This window comes from Nicotiana tabacum, chromosome 2 (genome assembly GCF_000715075.1).
Source record: "Nicotiana tabacum cultivar K326 chromosome 2, ASM71507v2, whole genome shotgun sequence".
NCBI lineage: Eukaryota > Viridiplantae > Streptophyta > Magnoliopsida > Solanales > Solanaceae > Nicotiana > Nicotiana tabacum.
Window position 1 is genome coordinate 124,858,763 of NC_134081.1, and position 16,759 is coordinate 124,875,521.

The window sequence follows — 16,759 nt, forward strand, 5'->3', positions numbered from 1 at the left end:
ATCGACAAAATAGGGGAGATATGCTGGGTATATAAGTAAATAAGCTTTAGACCATAATGACACTTTAGGCAAATCTCGCATCGATAAAATACGTGATAGATGCTGGGTATATAAGTAAACATGCCTTAGACCCTAAGGGGAGGGGTGTATGTGACACCTTAGGCAAATCCCACGTCAACAAAATACAGGAGAGATACTGAGTATATAAGTAAAGATACTGAGTATATAAGTAAACAGGTCTTAGACACTAATGACGGGTTTTAAAGCCGTACGGACCTAGGCCCAAAACAGACAATATTACTAATGTGATGACCTATTACAAGAAATCAAATGAGAGATTTGTTTTGTGGCACATTACAAATGTGTTTTTTTTAGTTATATGGCATTTTTTTTATAAGAGATCGATAAAAAATATCACAGAATAACAACAAACAGAATTTTTTTGTAGAGTCATTTTTATCTATTCAAATTGTAACCGATCATAAAATATTATTTCCTTTAAATGAAATGGAGGGTTAATTACTATCACCTCTTGGTTTGGGATTTGAGTTGGATAGTTGGGGTGGCCAAATAAGTTTGCGTCAATTAAACGTTATCTTAGACTCAGAAAGACGTATGAAATTGATAAATCTTATCTTTTAAACGTGAAAGATCAACGTTAATTAAATATTTAAATAATAACAAAAAAGGTTGTTATGTAGACTAATAATTATATTAAACGTTACATCCCAAGACACCAATATATTTATTCGAACAAATAGGTTGGAGATATCGGATTCGGACAGAGGTTAGAGTGTGATCGCAAGGATTTAAGGTAGAGTTTCTTGGTCGTCGCAGTCCCTGTCACGACCCAAATTCTCCCTCCATGAATCGTCGTGACGGCACCTAGTCTCTACGACTAGGTAAGCCTAACACTTGCAGAAATAAAATGAAAAAAAAAATATGAAAATTTAACAAACTAACAGTAACAGATATTTTAGTAAGCAATTGAGATGCCGCTTGGCATATACAATAATCAACTCTCGAAATATACATAACAGTCCCAAGACCCGAAACACCGTAAGTCACAAGCTTCTACGAAGTTCTAACTGTTCTATACATCAGTGTCTATAGAAATAAGAGAAGAATCAACATAGGGGGATAGAGGGTGGACTCCGAGGATCTGCGGGCGCGGGCAGATGTACCTTGAAATTCTCCAAAATAGTAACGACTGCTTTCAAAGAACTTTTTCACGTCTTGCACATGATCAGCTTGTATTCTGGACTTAATGATCACATCATCAACATACACTTCAATCTCTTTGTGCATCATGTCATGGAATATGGTAGTCATGGCCCTCATGTAAGTTGCCCCTGTATTTTTCAAACCTAATGGCATGACCTTATAACAAGAAGTTTCCCATGGAGTGGTGAAGACGGTCTTTTCTGTATCTTTTCCATCCATCAGAATTTGGTGATACCCGGCATAACAATACACAAAAGATTGGATCTCATGTTTAGCATATTTGTCAATAAGGATATGAATGTTGGGTAAGGGAAAGTTGTCCTTTGGACTTGCTTTGTTTAAATCTCTATAGTAAACACAAACTCTAGTTTTCCCATTCTTCTTTGGTACTGATACAATATTTGCTAACCATGTAGCATACCGGACGACCCTGATCACATTTGCACTTAGTTGCTTTGTGATTTCTTCTTTAATCTTATCACTCATGTCTGTCTTAAGCTTCCTTTATTTTTGCTGGATTGGTGGAAAAATAGGATATGTGGGAAGCTTATGAACCACTAAATCGACACTCAAACCCGGCATGTCATCATACGACCAAGCAAATACATCTCTGTACTCGAACAAAACTTGAATTATGGCATCTCCTTTAATAACTTTAATCCTACAAACAATAAAACAGAAATGTTCTCTAGCCCAAAATAAAGAAAGCCCTTTCTAGATATTACTAAAGTTTTCATATATCGATCGATTAGAAAAAGCTGCATAAAAAGTTGTAGTATTGGAAGCCCTTAATCGTGATTAATATGATACATACATATAGTTTACGTATCCAAAATTTTAATTTGACTGACTCAATATTTAGATTTTTATCATTGAATCATCGGGAATTCGATATTATGGTTCAAAATCTTTGACATGAACACATTCACACACATACACACTCTCTCTCACTGAATATATATATATATATATATATATATATATATATATATATATATATATATATATATATATATATATAAATGCTCAATTCGACCGAATCTATTATTTGCATGTCTCATTCGTCGTTGGTTGTGCAGTTACAATGTAAAAAATTGTTATGATATCAAAATTGAGTTTACTTATAACAATAGTTGATTTTCTGTATCAAAGTTGATATAGTAACTTAGTTAATAAAGTATAACTTAGTATAATTGACTAAATTGTACAAATAGTGTAAGTGTATATAATAATTTCAACCTAATACATACGTGTACGTAAATTACAAAGAGTAAGATGCATTTCTGTCTAGACATGTGAATACATACACAAAACGACGTGTGACATTTCACATGGGTATGGCATGGAAAAGATAAAGACAAAGAAAACAACAAAAGAGATAAAGAGATAAAAGAATGGGTCAACAAACAATTAAAAAAGTCTCTAATGATAAAAACTTAATTGATGCCTAACCAATGCACCTTATATACTATATTCTTCTTCTTCTTTTTAATAACCGTATTGTCCGAACCGATTTGTGTGTATCTCGATTAATTTCAAAAATATCTATTACTTTTCACCTGCAATAAATACCAAATAATTTTATCCATTAAGATTTAAAAATGTGAGAAAAATCACTTATTATTTTTGTCTCCATTCGAAATTAAACACGAGACCTTATAAGTCTAACCACTAATATTTTTCTTCTTTTTTTCCCCAACCACTACCTTTCGTAACATACCATGTGATTCCACTAAAATAAAAAGAAGTATTTAAGAAATGGCCAAAACTCTCCCACCAATACATTATTACCTCTTATATAAAAAAAAACATGCCTTTTTCTTGTGTCTTCTTGTAATTACCAACTCTTTTTGTTTAGTAGTAGAAGACTTTTTGGTGAAGTGTGAACAACGTGACAATTATAAAGTCTTCTTTGGCTGTGTTTTCAACTTTATTTCTAGATTTACATTAATGCTTACTATTATTTCTAGGCAAAGATGCATGTCTACGCCGAACTAATGTTTGGAGTACCGATTTTCAACCCTTTTCTTTGTTGTGGTGCATGTCCCCACCCCCACCCCCACCCCCACCCCCACAAAAAAACCCAAACCATATGCCATAAAATAAAAATATGTGTTTTTTAACCTTTTAGATAAAGTTATTACATATTTTAGTATGGTCTAAGCAGAAATTGTAGGTTTGAGTCTTATCTTACCCATTATCAAAAAGTATTTTTTACGTGCTTGCCAAAAAAAAAGAATTAGACCCGCATATGAGGAGCGTGTTGAAAATATAAATAAGTAATTAAAAATATATTTTTTCTAATAACTTAAATTTTTAAATGGGATGATCATCCTTTATTAAGTTTTTAAATTTCTTCTTCCTATATGTTAAGTTTTGACAAACTATTAAGAAAATCATTTGATAACATTAATGGTAAAAGATTCCTTACTAGATTATTCTTATCTCTTCTTTGAATGAATAAGATAAGATATGCCTTCTTAGACTTCTAAGTGTGAAACGGAAAACAATAATGTTAAACACTTAGGGGTCGTTTGGTAGGGTGTATAAGAATAGTGTTAAATAAGACGTATTAGTAATGTAGAGATTAGTAATGCATACGTTAGTAATGTAAGCATTAGTTATGTAGAGGGTATTTCTTATTCATTATTTAGTGTGGGGCATTAAAAATTAAAATGCATTGCATAATTTTTAAGAAAATTAATTTTTTTACAAAAATGCCCCCAACTTCTTTATCGTTAAGGGACTTTAAAGACAATTTTATCTTTACCCATGTCAATGCATGCATTAATAGCCTTGGTATTGCTAATATCATAGTTTGCTATGTATTAGTTATACATAGAATAATATCAAATAGATTGTATAACTAATACTTGTATTAGTAATACACAAGTTGAAAAAATGTATCAAACAAGGGATTAGTAATACCAAAAGCTAATGCATACATTATTTTCTCTAATACATCCTACCAAACAACCCCTTGACGCTATTAATATTTATATCACATCAAGCAATTTAACCGCATCAACATGATTAAGTGATAAATAAGTGCATGCAAAAACATATGCTTTACATTCATTGTTTTGATGTAGATATTGACTAATGAATTTTAATAGGTCTTTACCAAAAATAATTATGCTTTATAATTTTTATAAAATAATAAATATTTTGAACCAGCTTTATTTTGCTAAAGTGAGAAAGAAAGAAAAAGGACCTAGTGGAGTACTACAGAAAACAACTTTGTTTATGCATTTTCCTTTTTTATTTGTCTTTGCTTTTCGGCATTTATTTATGGGACTCCTTTTCCGCGTTCTAATTTTCGAAACCGCGTGCCCTATTATTCTTTAGGCGGATCACCATCACCATTTGTTGGTAGTGAAATTGTGATACGGTGAAGATATTTTTTACTGTCAAATCTAATATTTTTGAATGTTATAGTAAAGTGTTGTTATAGAGAATATATATTATAACATAACATAAAAATTGATTACGAAAAAGCTTATCTTTTATAGTGAAATATTATTATATAGAGATGTTGTTATAGAGAGATTTGATTGTATTTATTTTCTCTTTTTATTACTTTTGTGTTTTCTTTATCGCTTTACTTTAATTTTATTAGGTAAAACATGTTTGGGAGAGGTAGGAGGCGGGGCTGGATCCAGTGCAATAGCTACGTATTCCTGTGAACCCAATAATTATAAGAATATTTATGATGTAAATTAAAGTCCCACCAAACTATATAGAGAACCTGGTTCTTTATCAATTCTCACATAACACAGCAGTAAATAAAGAACACAACGATAAAAAACTCTCAGTACGAGATTAAAAATTACGACCTACACTGGTAGGATTTCAACTTCACTAACTGAGCAAACTTTAGATTATAACCTATTGCAATCTAGAAATTGAACTCTTAATCATTCACATTCTTACAATAACTATATTATAAGCTTCTTTGTAATAACTCTATTACAAAACTACACACTTAACTAACTCTAGTCAAAACAACCATAATGATAATGGTTTAAGAGATGTCCTATGAATGCTTCTGAAAAGTTGTATAGGAACTTTTGTGTTTTTTTTTATCGCTTTTCTTTAATTTTACTAGGTAAAACATGTTTGGAAGAGGTGGGAGGCAGGGGCGGATCCAGTGCAACAGTTACATATTCCTGTGAACTCAGTAACTATAAAAATATGTCCGTTAATCCAATTATTCATATATTAACTTAAAATTTCTGTTTAGAAAAACTCAACAACTTAAAATTCTGATTGAAGAAGTTTTTCACAGTAGTGATAACTTTTTGGTACAATTTTCATGTTATTTTAGATTTAATATTTTTTTCAGTAATATTGCGCTATAGCAATTACCTCTATGTTGGCCGATATAGAGTTTGCTACTTGATTATTAATTACCGCTTCTTATCTTTAAAAAGTAAATATAAAATATAAAATGAAAAGAAAACAATAGATAGGTAGTGAAAAGTAAAGAAGACAAGGCAAAACATAAAATAAAATAAAAATTATTGCCGATTTGGTTCTATTTTTTTATTTTCTGTTCTTTTTGCTCGTCCTACTATTTTTACCACCGCCAAAGTGGTTCGTTCGTTTCAAGTACCAATATCAACCTGGATTTAAGTTTATATACCTGACAAATCTAAAAATAAATTTACACTATCAGCAATAGCAGATTAATTACCATTTTACCAAGCTATCAATTAATTCTTACAGAAATATTTATCAATATTTACCTATAAATAACATCATTGTGTAAATATGTTTTTGGTACATAAAATTGAAACTCCAATCAACAAAATCATAAAAAAAGAATAATACATTAGGAGGACATAGAGAAAAAGTAAATGGTATAATACAACATAAACATAGAAATTGCTTTTGTGATAAACATTCCATTTGCAGTACAATAGGAAGTAAAAACTTAAGCCTTAGACGAATTGAATACCTACAAAAGATCACTGAATAACCATCTCTCTGGTTTCAATACAAAAATCAATTACTAGTAATGAATCCAGAGTAGTCAGATCTAATAAGTTTTTTCAATAAAGGATTAAGTAGTAGTAGTAGTAGTAGCAGCAGCAGCAGTAGTATATTTAGCCTAATAACAAGTAATAAAAGCCAAAAGCAAGTAGTACTAGAATTGCTCAGTTTTCACTGGAAATTGAGCACCCAATTCCAACCACGCCTTGTTTTCAGAAACTGCTACCTGTTTATTTGGGTTGCTTAATTGGTAAGGTGCTTTTGCAGTCAGCCTATCTTTTCTTTTCTCCAAAAACCGAGTAAGTGAAGCTCGTCTCGCAATTGGTAAATCTCCAGAAATAATAGGCTGAGGCACCAAATCTGAAGCAGATTCAGCTGTTTTTTGAATCTGAGTAGTACTGTTGTTGTTTCCTTTGGTACAACTAGCCATAAGCATGATTTCCTTAGCTTTATCTGCCGGAAAATCATTAAACACAATAACTTGACCGCCGTAGAATATCGTCATCTGCGCTTTCTCCGGTTCAGATTTTGCTTCAGTTTGAGGAAACAGATACATTGATTTCTGAGGGTTTGACTCACCAGATTTCTCAATCATTGGCAACAAATCCATAGTAGTAGTGCCTGTTGAAAAAGTAGATTTGTTAGTACCATTCAAATAACTCCAAAAATATCTATAACCAAAAGGCAAAATTATACAAAAAAACTTACCAGCGCGGTGAATACCAAGGCTGAGATCTCCAAAGGAACCTTTCTTCTCTTTCAAGTATTGGCTCAACAAATTACATGTCTGAGAGAAATGTGATTTCTGACCGACGGCGGCGGCGAATCTACCGGAATCCACCATCTCCGATGATGCCATTTGTAAAATACTTCTCTTCTTTTAGGAAAAGACTAAAGATTCTTCTTCTTCTTTCTTCTAAGGTTGCAAATGTTGAAAGTAAAGTTGAATGAATATATGGGTTAAGAGCACATGTATATATATGACTGTTTAAATCAAACACGGAAGAAGACGTGGTAGGGTCGGGTAGTTGATGGGTTAAGCACGAGGAATATATGGAGGTGTTGAGCTATATTTAATTAGGATTATTACTTTAGTATTTATTTAAAGGCGTGCTCTTTGCTCTTTCCAAAGGTTAATTATTCTCCACTTGCTAGTTGCTACCAACAAAGTTTTAGATTTTTTTTATTTTTAATTATTTTTTCATCTTTATTCTTATATTTTTATTACGTTATAAAATAAAAATAATAAAATAAAGACAAATATAGATAGAAACTAATATATTATTTAATTTCAAATTGATATACATAATGAACTGAAATTTCCTCTATTTATTGAAGAAAGGAAGTTGTCGTGTAAGCTGCTATTGTAAAAAATATAAATAATCTTCTATGAGAGATAATATTTATTTATGACGGAGTACTAAAAGAATAAGCTTATTGTATCAAATATAGATAATCTTCTATCGGGATAATATTTATCCAGGATAATCTTCTTCACGAGGTTTATTTCTAATAGAGTATTAAATTGATAAACATATTTACGGCGGAGTTTCATATAAATAAATTTTTTTAGGAAGCTTATTTACAACGGAGTACTAAATGAACATTCATAATATAATATATTTATAGCATATAACAGCTTTTGGTTAAGTTTTTAGTATGAAGTCTATCTCTATTGAGAAATATTTTATTCTCAACATCCAACATCAATATATCAACATCAATAACAACTCAGAAAGTTAAGTGTGTTTGGGCAAGGATAGTACTATAATGGGTGACCCTTAGGAACTCATCTTGTTGCATGAGTAGCGAAATTAGAATTTTTACTTAAAAGTGTAAAAATTTAAAGAAGTAAAAATAAAAAGAAGTCTAGAAATTTAATATATAATATACATAAATAAAAAGTAATTTTTAGTTGTCTAAACAATATAATATTTCGGTGAAGAGGTGTTAACTTAGAGTTATATGACTCTGTCACTAATTGCATTCCTTTTTTCATTCGTGAGATTACAATGAATTTATTAATGTTGTTGTTGTAATATAAATACCAGACACCAATTGAGAAAAACAAAAAATCCCCACTTACTTCTTCTATTTTCTCTTTTTTAAACTTTTCTCTATTTTATTTATTTGTTTGTTTTGTTTCAGAGGCAAACTTTTTTTGAACAGGAATTCAAAATTAAATTGATTAAACAAAACAAGTAATAAAAAAGGAAGGCGCATGTCAAACACGTGTTGTTTCATCTAAGGAAAGCGGTGTTGCACTTGCCTGTTGTTTTACACCCACCAAACTATCCCTCATTCTCTGCTTATTTACGCTGTTTTGCCTTTTTATCTTGCCGTTAACTTTCTCTTCCTCTTTTGCCTTTTTCTTTTGCCTTTTTTGCCCTTTATATATATTTACTGGATATATAAATTTCTCTAGTTTCAACATATTTGTCTAAAACTTTAAAAATTGGTAGTTCAAACTTCAATATACGTGTGAGGACTGCAGGGCCAGCTTCAGATTTTGAAATTTCAAATTTGTGATTTTAAAAGTAATTTTGAAGTAACTAAACTTAAAAATTTATGAGCTTCGATTATGCCTAATAACTTCAATTATGCCTAATAACGATCCATATTGGCTATCTACAATTTTTTCATTCCAATTTATACGATAGTTTTTACCCGGGGCGAATGTGCACATGGGTGGAAGCTATTAAATATTTATACTAATATTCTGTAAAAATAAAGCAATATATAATTATGACATCACTTTTTGGCAAATAATACTTTTGGTCCATAGGTCAAACTTATATTTTGATTTGTAAAGGTTATAGGTTAGCTACTAAACCTAAATATTTTATTTTTTGAGCATCTTAAAGAGAACATTTTTGTTAAAAATTTAATGCTACGTAGAATCGAACCTACACCTCCATTTGTAATAATATTCAACTAAACCACTCACCAAGGTTTTCAACTTTTGGAAAAATAATATTAGTGTTTACCCTCAAAATCAGATAACAATTAAATTTGTACGCGATTTTAAGCATACGTGATCTAACTTGATACAAATGATAAACGAGATTGAAATTGAAGTAAACAATGGGAAAGCAAATGCAAACCACTCAAGTTGAACAATCTCATCCTTAGAAGGTTAGCCGCCCTCGAGCAAAAAATGCTTTTATTGATATCATAACAGAATGACAACAGAATGATAAGAGCTAAATATAACAATATATTGCTTTGGGAAGCGTGTTACAGTCTGTTTCACAAGTAATCAGACCCCCTTTATATAGTTGGGAAGTCCTACTTTAGATACAATTCTATAAAAGGTAAAAATCTCTTGATTTGCTGATTTGTTGGTTCCTTATTGATACGTGCCGAGATTCCCGCCGTGATATTCGACCAATTACGGATATTTCGGCCTTCCGTTATTTCGGTCTTCTGTTGGTTATACTTGATATGTTTCCTCGAGCTTATTCGGGGTCATGGTCGATTCCAGGATCGTGGACTCCATGTTCTAGAGGACAGACATTCTGACTTCGTGTTCTAGTTTGATGAAACTCGAGGTCGATCTTCAACCCCTCGCGATAGTCTCCTCGTTTTTCGGAGAGTAAACGACGAGAAACGATATGAGCTTCCGATTCTCACTTCGGTACTACGCGTAACGTCTCGTCAATCACGTCATAATGGCATTAAATACTCGCCAGTTGCTGGTCGGCCACTCCTGGCTTTGAATCGTCATTTGAAAATGGTAAATACTCCCTTCTTCATTCATTCAAACTTTACATCCAAATCTTTTCTACTCTTGTTCATTGGAAATCTCTACATTTTCTAGCATTTGTATCCTGATTTCTTGAGATCTTTGTAAGAATTTCCATTTGTCTTCATTCCACACCATTAAGTGTATCTCTTCAACTTCCTCCTTTTCATATCTTTCCCTTCTTTTAAAAAGAAAATGGCGAAAACTTTAAAAACAGTTCCCCAAAAAGAAGCTAATTCTACATCGCGACCGGCCGGTGAGGAACCAGCGGCGGAACCTCCTCTTAGCACGTTCATTCATGGAGGGTGTTCGGTGACTGTCGATTTTAAGATTGAGAAACCTTCACCCATACTCGGCTGGTGCGAGAGGGCCTCGAGGTACATCTGCTCGATCACACAAGAAATTCTTCCTATGGTTAAAAAGGATTGCAATTGGGTTGGAAAAGACGTGGTGGTTCCAGGGCCCGATGAAGATATCACTACCCACGTCGAGGGATACTTAAGTGTTTAGACTTATTCCTTTACGCCGGGCCCATTGGACCCGGTAATCATCCAGTTCTGCAAAAGGTATATGGTGTGCCTCAATAAGATCCACCCCTCGTTCTGGAGGATCGTCATTCTTCTTCGGTTTTTCGTGAGCAAGATTGATGGATGCTCATTCACCGTTGACCATATTATGTGCATATATAATCCCTGATTCTTTCGGGGGCTGATTAAATTTGCGCAGCGGGCCAGTAAAGCCCCGTTCTCGAGCATCGATGAAGATCGGGATCGAGGTTGGCTAGGTCGATTTGTCCCAGCCGAGTACATGTCGTTCCCCGATAAGTGGAACACAAAACGTAAGTAAAATTTCATTTTTCCCAAAATTTTATTTTTTAGTCTCATTTCCTTACTTCTTATCGGTGTTTGGTGGCGATGCAGTTGTTCCCCGGGTCCCAGATGCAATCCCTCGACTCAAGGAGTGGGTCGAGGGAATTATGTCGCAGAAATCGTATTCCGAACACTCATGGAACGAGTTTTTGAAGGCCCGGTAGAAGGCTCGTTCTCACGGTGAGATTCCTTTCTTGAGTGCACAACACTTAGGTTTCTTCCGTGTTGTTGTGCCCTTACTCATTTGTTTTTTCTTTGCAGGTTTTCCCAAGGATGTCGCAATGAGGCCTCCATCCGGTGACGAGGATTGCCTCGCCGAGTCCCCTGATCCGAGACAGGGTGAGGAGAAGAAGAGAAAAAGGACTCGAAGGCTGGTGGCTGATGCGCAAATCCAAAAAAAGCACCAGCGCCCGAGAGCTCCCATCGAACTCACTCCATCGGTTGAGGGAAGATTCCAAAGAAGAAGAAGAAGAAGCTTCTGAACCGGTGGCCCGCATGCGAGGCGACACCGAACTGCCTCAAATCAGAGGGGTCGATGTTGAAACGCACCAAAGTATCCATCACTAGGGAGAAACGGACTCGAGATTACATACCGGAAGGAACCTTGTCTTTCAATGACGAGGACGTGGAAGGAATCGTGCAGCCCCATAATGATGCACTGGTAATAGCTGTACTCATAAATAAATACCTAGTTAAACGTGTGTTAATTAGCCCGGGTAGCTCCGCCAATATCATCTGATCAAGGGTCATGGTGCAACTCAGTCTACAAGACCAAATCGTGCCTGCAGTCCAAGTTATAAATGGGTTCAACATAGCGTGTGAAACCACTGAGGACGAGATAATGTTACCAGTAAACACCATCGAGACCATCCAGGAAACTAAATTTTATGAGGTACAACGTTTTATTCGGAAGTCCATGGATCTACAACATAAGGGCAGTGCCCTCGATACTGTACCGGGCACTGAAATTCCCAATACCTAGCGGAGTCAAAACAGTCTATGGTGAACAACCGGCCTCTAAGGAAATGTTCGCGATCGAGGAGGTAATACTGGCATCTACAATCTCAACATCGAAGGATAATGAGGGGAAGGCGAGGATGATGAATACGAGGTTCCCACATCTTTTATAGCCCCCGATGATTCCGACGCCACTAAATCGATTGTCGAGGAGCTGAAACTAGTCATATTGAGAGAGCACTTGCCCGATCGAAAGGTATACCTGGGCACGGGGTTAAGCTCCGAGATCAGGAAAAAACTCATTCAATTTCTTATAACTAATGAAGATTGTTTCGCTTGGTCCCATCATGATATGACAGGGATCCCACCGGAGATAACCACTCACAAGCTAAACTGGACCCGAGATTCCCGAGATTCCAGCCGGTCAAACAGAAGAGGAGGCCCCCAGTCCGAGGTCAAACATGCTTTCATCAAGGATGAGGTATCTAAGCTCCTTAAAATAGGGTCCATTCGGGAAGTTAAATACCCGGATTGGTTAGAAAATATAGTGGTAGTCCCTAAAAAAGGGAACAAATTAAGAATATGTGTAGACTATAAGAATTTGAACAAGGCGTGTCCCAAGGACTCTTTTTCTCTGCCCAACATCAATCGCATGATTGATGCCATGTCCGGCCACGAGATCCTCAATTTTCTCGATGCCTATTCCGGGTACAACCAAATGCGGATGGACCCGGGTGATCAGGAAAAAACCTCCTTCATCATAAAGTACGACATGTACTGCTGTAACGTGATGCTATTGAGATTAAAAAAATATCGGTGCCACTTATCAACGCCTAGTAAACCGGATGTTCGAGGAACAAATAGGAAAATCAATGGAAGTTTACATTGACGACATGTTGGTTAAGTCCCTGCGAGCATAAGACCATTTAAAACATTTGCAGGAAACCTTCAGCATATTGAAGCAATACAATATGAAGCTGAACTAGGAAAAATGTGCGTTTGGAGTTGGATCGGGTAAATTACTCAGATTCATGGTATCCAATCGGGGAATCGAGATCTACCCCGACAAAATTAAATCCATCGAAGATATCATAGTCGTGGTCAACGTGAAAGTCGTGCAAAGACTGACCGAACGCATAGCCGCCCTGGGATGATTCATTTTGAGGTCGTCCGATAAGAACCACCGATTCTTCGGACTATTGAAAGAAAAAAATAAACTCTCATGGACCCCGGAATGTCAACGAGCTCTGGAAGAACTGAAAAGGTACTTATCGAGCCCACCGCTGCTTCACACACCGAAGTCAGACAAACAACTATACTTGTATTTGGCAATTTTAGAGATAGCGGTAAGTGGAGTCCTGGTCCGGGAAGAGCAATGTACGCAATTTCCAATTTACTATGTTAGCAAGACCCTAGGTGAGGCCGAAAGTAGGCACCCTCACCTAGAAAAACTGGCGGTCGCTTTGCTAAGCGCCTCTAGGAAGCTAAAACCGTAATCCCAGTGTCACCCCATATGTGTCGTAACTACTTACCCGTTGAGGAACGTTATGCATAAGCCCGAGCTCTCGGGCCGATTGGCCAAATGGGCCGTGGAAATAAGTGGGAACGAAATTGAATACCGAACCCGAACCGCCATTAAGTCTCAAATCTTGGCAGACTTTGTGCCGACTTTACGTCGGCTCTAATACCCAAGGTCTAAAGAGAATTATTAATTAACTCAGGGACCTCTTCGGGAATCTGGGCCTCTTTACGGATGACGCCTTAAATGCAAAAGAGTTGGGGCTTGGCATGCAAGTGATCGAAGCCAAGTTCGACTTCCTCCTTGTGGTAAACTAAGTTAATGGAACATTCGAGGTCAGAAAAGAATGAATGCAAAGATACTTGGGCAAGTTGCAGGTAACATTACATCGGTTCAAATAATGGACTTTGCAACACCTACCTCGGGATCAAAATAATGAGGTTGATGCCCTCGCTAACTCAGGGTCATCGGTCGAAGACGACGAGTTCAATTCGGAGGCAGTTGTATAGCTTATGCGATCTGAGTAGTAGCTGAAGGATTAAGTTGGGATCGTGTTCGGGGATCAACGGATGAAAGTGCACTTTAATAACGAAACGAAGAATCGAGCAGGTATACTGCGCATTGTCCAGTAAAATACACATAACTTTTCACTCAGAAATTCATTTGGGCTCCACAATATATTATTGGAAAGATATTTAAAAGGGCTATAACTTTCATGTTTTATATTTTCCCAAATTCCCAACTGATGTCACCCAGGTGTGCGACCACGCACTTAGCGCGCATGTGAGGTAGTGTGTTGTGCAAAATGCGCGACCAAGTGCGCGATCAGGTCTCCAGGTGCACAGCTGCGCATGTCCTGTCCGGGAAGAGTCCTATTTCGCTAAGAAAAGAACATTTTTGTCTGTTTTTGTTTTGGGAGCGGATTAAATACACCAAAATACCATTTTAAATAATTTTTGACATACTTTAGACCTAAGGAAGCTAAGGAAAGGAGGGAGAAGCAAGAGCGCAAGGATTTCATCCTTCCTTCCTCACTCAAGATCCGGGTTTGGATTGTATTTATGTTTTCCTATACTTTTGTTTCATTTGTGAAGAACTTCTCCATGTATATGGAGTAGTTCCTTTGGGGTTTTGATTGATTTGGTGTATTGATGATTGTTTGTGGATTATAACTCTATTTATATGTATTTGAATCATTTTTGGAAGATTTAATTATTGCATCTATATTCACTTATTTTTGTAATCGAAAGTGGCATAACTTGTGATATCTTTGCACTATATTGTTGGTTGAGTTCATAGATTCTTCTAAGTAATCGAAAGCGGCTAGTAGAATCATTGATAAAATCTAGTTAGGAGAATAATTAAAAGAGGTTTTCCTAAAGACCGATCTACTACGCATTCTTGCATATCTTCACAGAGCTCATATTGTGAGGTTGAGACTTAATCGAGAGAGGAGTTTCTACTAAACAATTATAATAATAAGTAAGTGAATTCGAGAGACTCACTTGAACATTAAAAGTGAACTATCTAGAGTTAAATCCCAGATAATTATCTTGCATTTATCCTATCAAAGTCTTATTTCTCCTCATTGATATCTTCCTTTGTTTAGTCTTTGCTTCGATTGTCATTAGTCGATTAGCTCTAGATTCTTAGTGAAATTTTATTATTAATCATATAAATCTCAAATGTTGATCTTCCTGGATAGCAATCAAGCTATAAGCTACGAGAATACTATGTAAATCCAATCCATGTGGACACAATATTATACTATACTATCCTTGACTAGCGAGCACAATTTAAGTGTGTATTTTGTGCTCGTCAAATGGCGCCATTGCCGGGGCTTGGCAATAAATAGTGTTTGAAATATTTTGTAGTACTAATTCAGGAATTTATTTTTATTTTTTACTTTTATTTTGTTCTTCACGGGTTTCTCCTCCGTGTGTAGGCAACAGGTTAAATTCGTGGTGTATCACATGATCTTCTTCAAAAGAAGTAACACCCTACAAACCGGAATTGGAAAAACACTTACGACAACTGAGGAAGGAGAAAAAGTTTACCTTAAAGTTCTTGGGGCAACCTTCAACCCAAGAACACATGGCTAATAACGGTGACGACGAGATAGAGGCAACTACAAGAGAGGAAGCACAGCATAGAGAAGGAGCTGCAAGGATAGCAGCTGAGGCAGCCCGTAGAGCTGCTAAGGAAACTATCGAAGACAATAGGGGTCGTAGATTCAATCTAAATTGACCCTTGATTGAAGACCGGTTCGAGAATGCGGTACCCAGTCCTGGTAGAGCATTGGGTGATTATGCCAGACCAGTCTACAATCAAGGATTGTCAAGTGTTAGACCACCTCCAATTGCAGTGAATAATTTCGAGTTGAAGCAAGGTTTGCTTTAAACCATTCAAAACAGTTGCGTTTTGAGAGATAACATGAATGGAGATCCAAACACGCAACTGATGGACTTCGAGAAGATTATGAACACCTTTCAATATAATAGGGTATCATAAGATGCAGTGTATTTAAGGGCACTCCCCTTTTCAATTAAAGATGATGCGAAGCAGTGGCTTCGAAACTTGCCAAATGGGTCAATTAGAACATGGGAGGAAATGACCAAAAAATTTCTTGATAAATATTTCTCCTCAGCTAAGACGGGCAAGTTTAGAAGAAAAATCCATAACTTCTGCCAAAAAGAGAATGAAGCTGTTTTTTAAGCATGGAAGAGGTTTAAGGAGATAGTTAGAAGGTGTCAACATAGCGGAATTGAACTCTGGATGCAACTCCAAAATTTTTGGGATGGATTGATACCGACCTCGCATAGAACATTGAGCAATGCAGTTGAAGGCCCCTTTATGAAGAAAACTCCAGAGGATATAGTTACAATTCTTGATGAGTTATCCGAAGATGCTAATCAATGGCCCTCTGATAGTGTGGAAAGAAGAAAATCAACTAGTGTTCACCAAGTTTATGCTACTACATTTGCGCAAGTACAACTTTATGCTATGGCTAAAAAAATACGTAAGCTCATTGTAGCTTCGATGCAAAATGTACAACACGCAGCTCGTGATATATGTGGAAGAGGACACCCTACTCATGAGTGTCAAGCCTCAACTGAGGAAGTGAATGTTGTAGGAAACTAAAATTTTAATGCAATGGGTGAGAGGCACCCTGGATTTTCATGGAGTTCCCCTGGGGGTACTGCAATGCATGGCAACAAAACAACCCCAGATTCCAGGAACACGGAGCTACAGGCTTTAAAAATAAGCAGAGGCAGCAATATCAATCTCCACAGTCGAATAAATCCAGCATGGAATATCTTATGAAGACCTTCAATATCAATACAGATGAGAGGCTTGATGCCCATGATGTAACTATCAAAGAATTGAGTACATCTTTTTGAAGATTGGAAAAACAGGTTGGGCACTTAGCTACTCTAATATTGGAGAGAT

The 16,759-nt window shown here is 35.9% G+C and overlaps 1 protein-coding gene across 2 annotated transcripts in view; it reads right to left on the reverse strand.

The window, feature by feature from the left end:
- Positions 1-6,069: 6,069 nt before the first annotated feature.
- The window catches only part of LOC107798038 (protein TIFY 10A-like), a 202,404-nt gene continuing 191,714 nt past the window's right edge, over positions 6,070-16,759 (reverse strand). The window contains exons 1-2 of one of the 2 annotated variants that reach the window (NM_001325642.1): positions 6,928-7,063; positions 6,374-6,840 (exon numbers count right to left, since the gene is read on the reverse strand). In NM_001325642.1, the coding sequence (NP_001312571.1) occupies positions 6,374-6,840; positions 6,928-7,063 (603 nt within the window). Of the gene's footprint in view, positions 7,118-16,759 lie in introns of those variants that run through there. The other variant, XM_075224312.1, reaches the window with a different exon arrangement.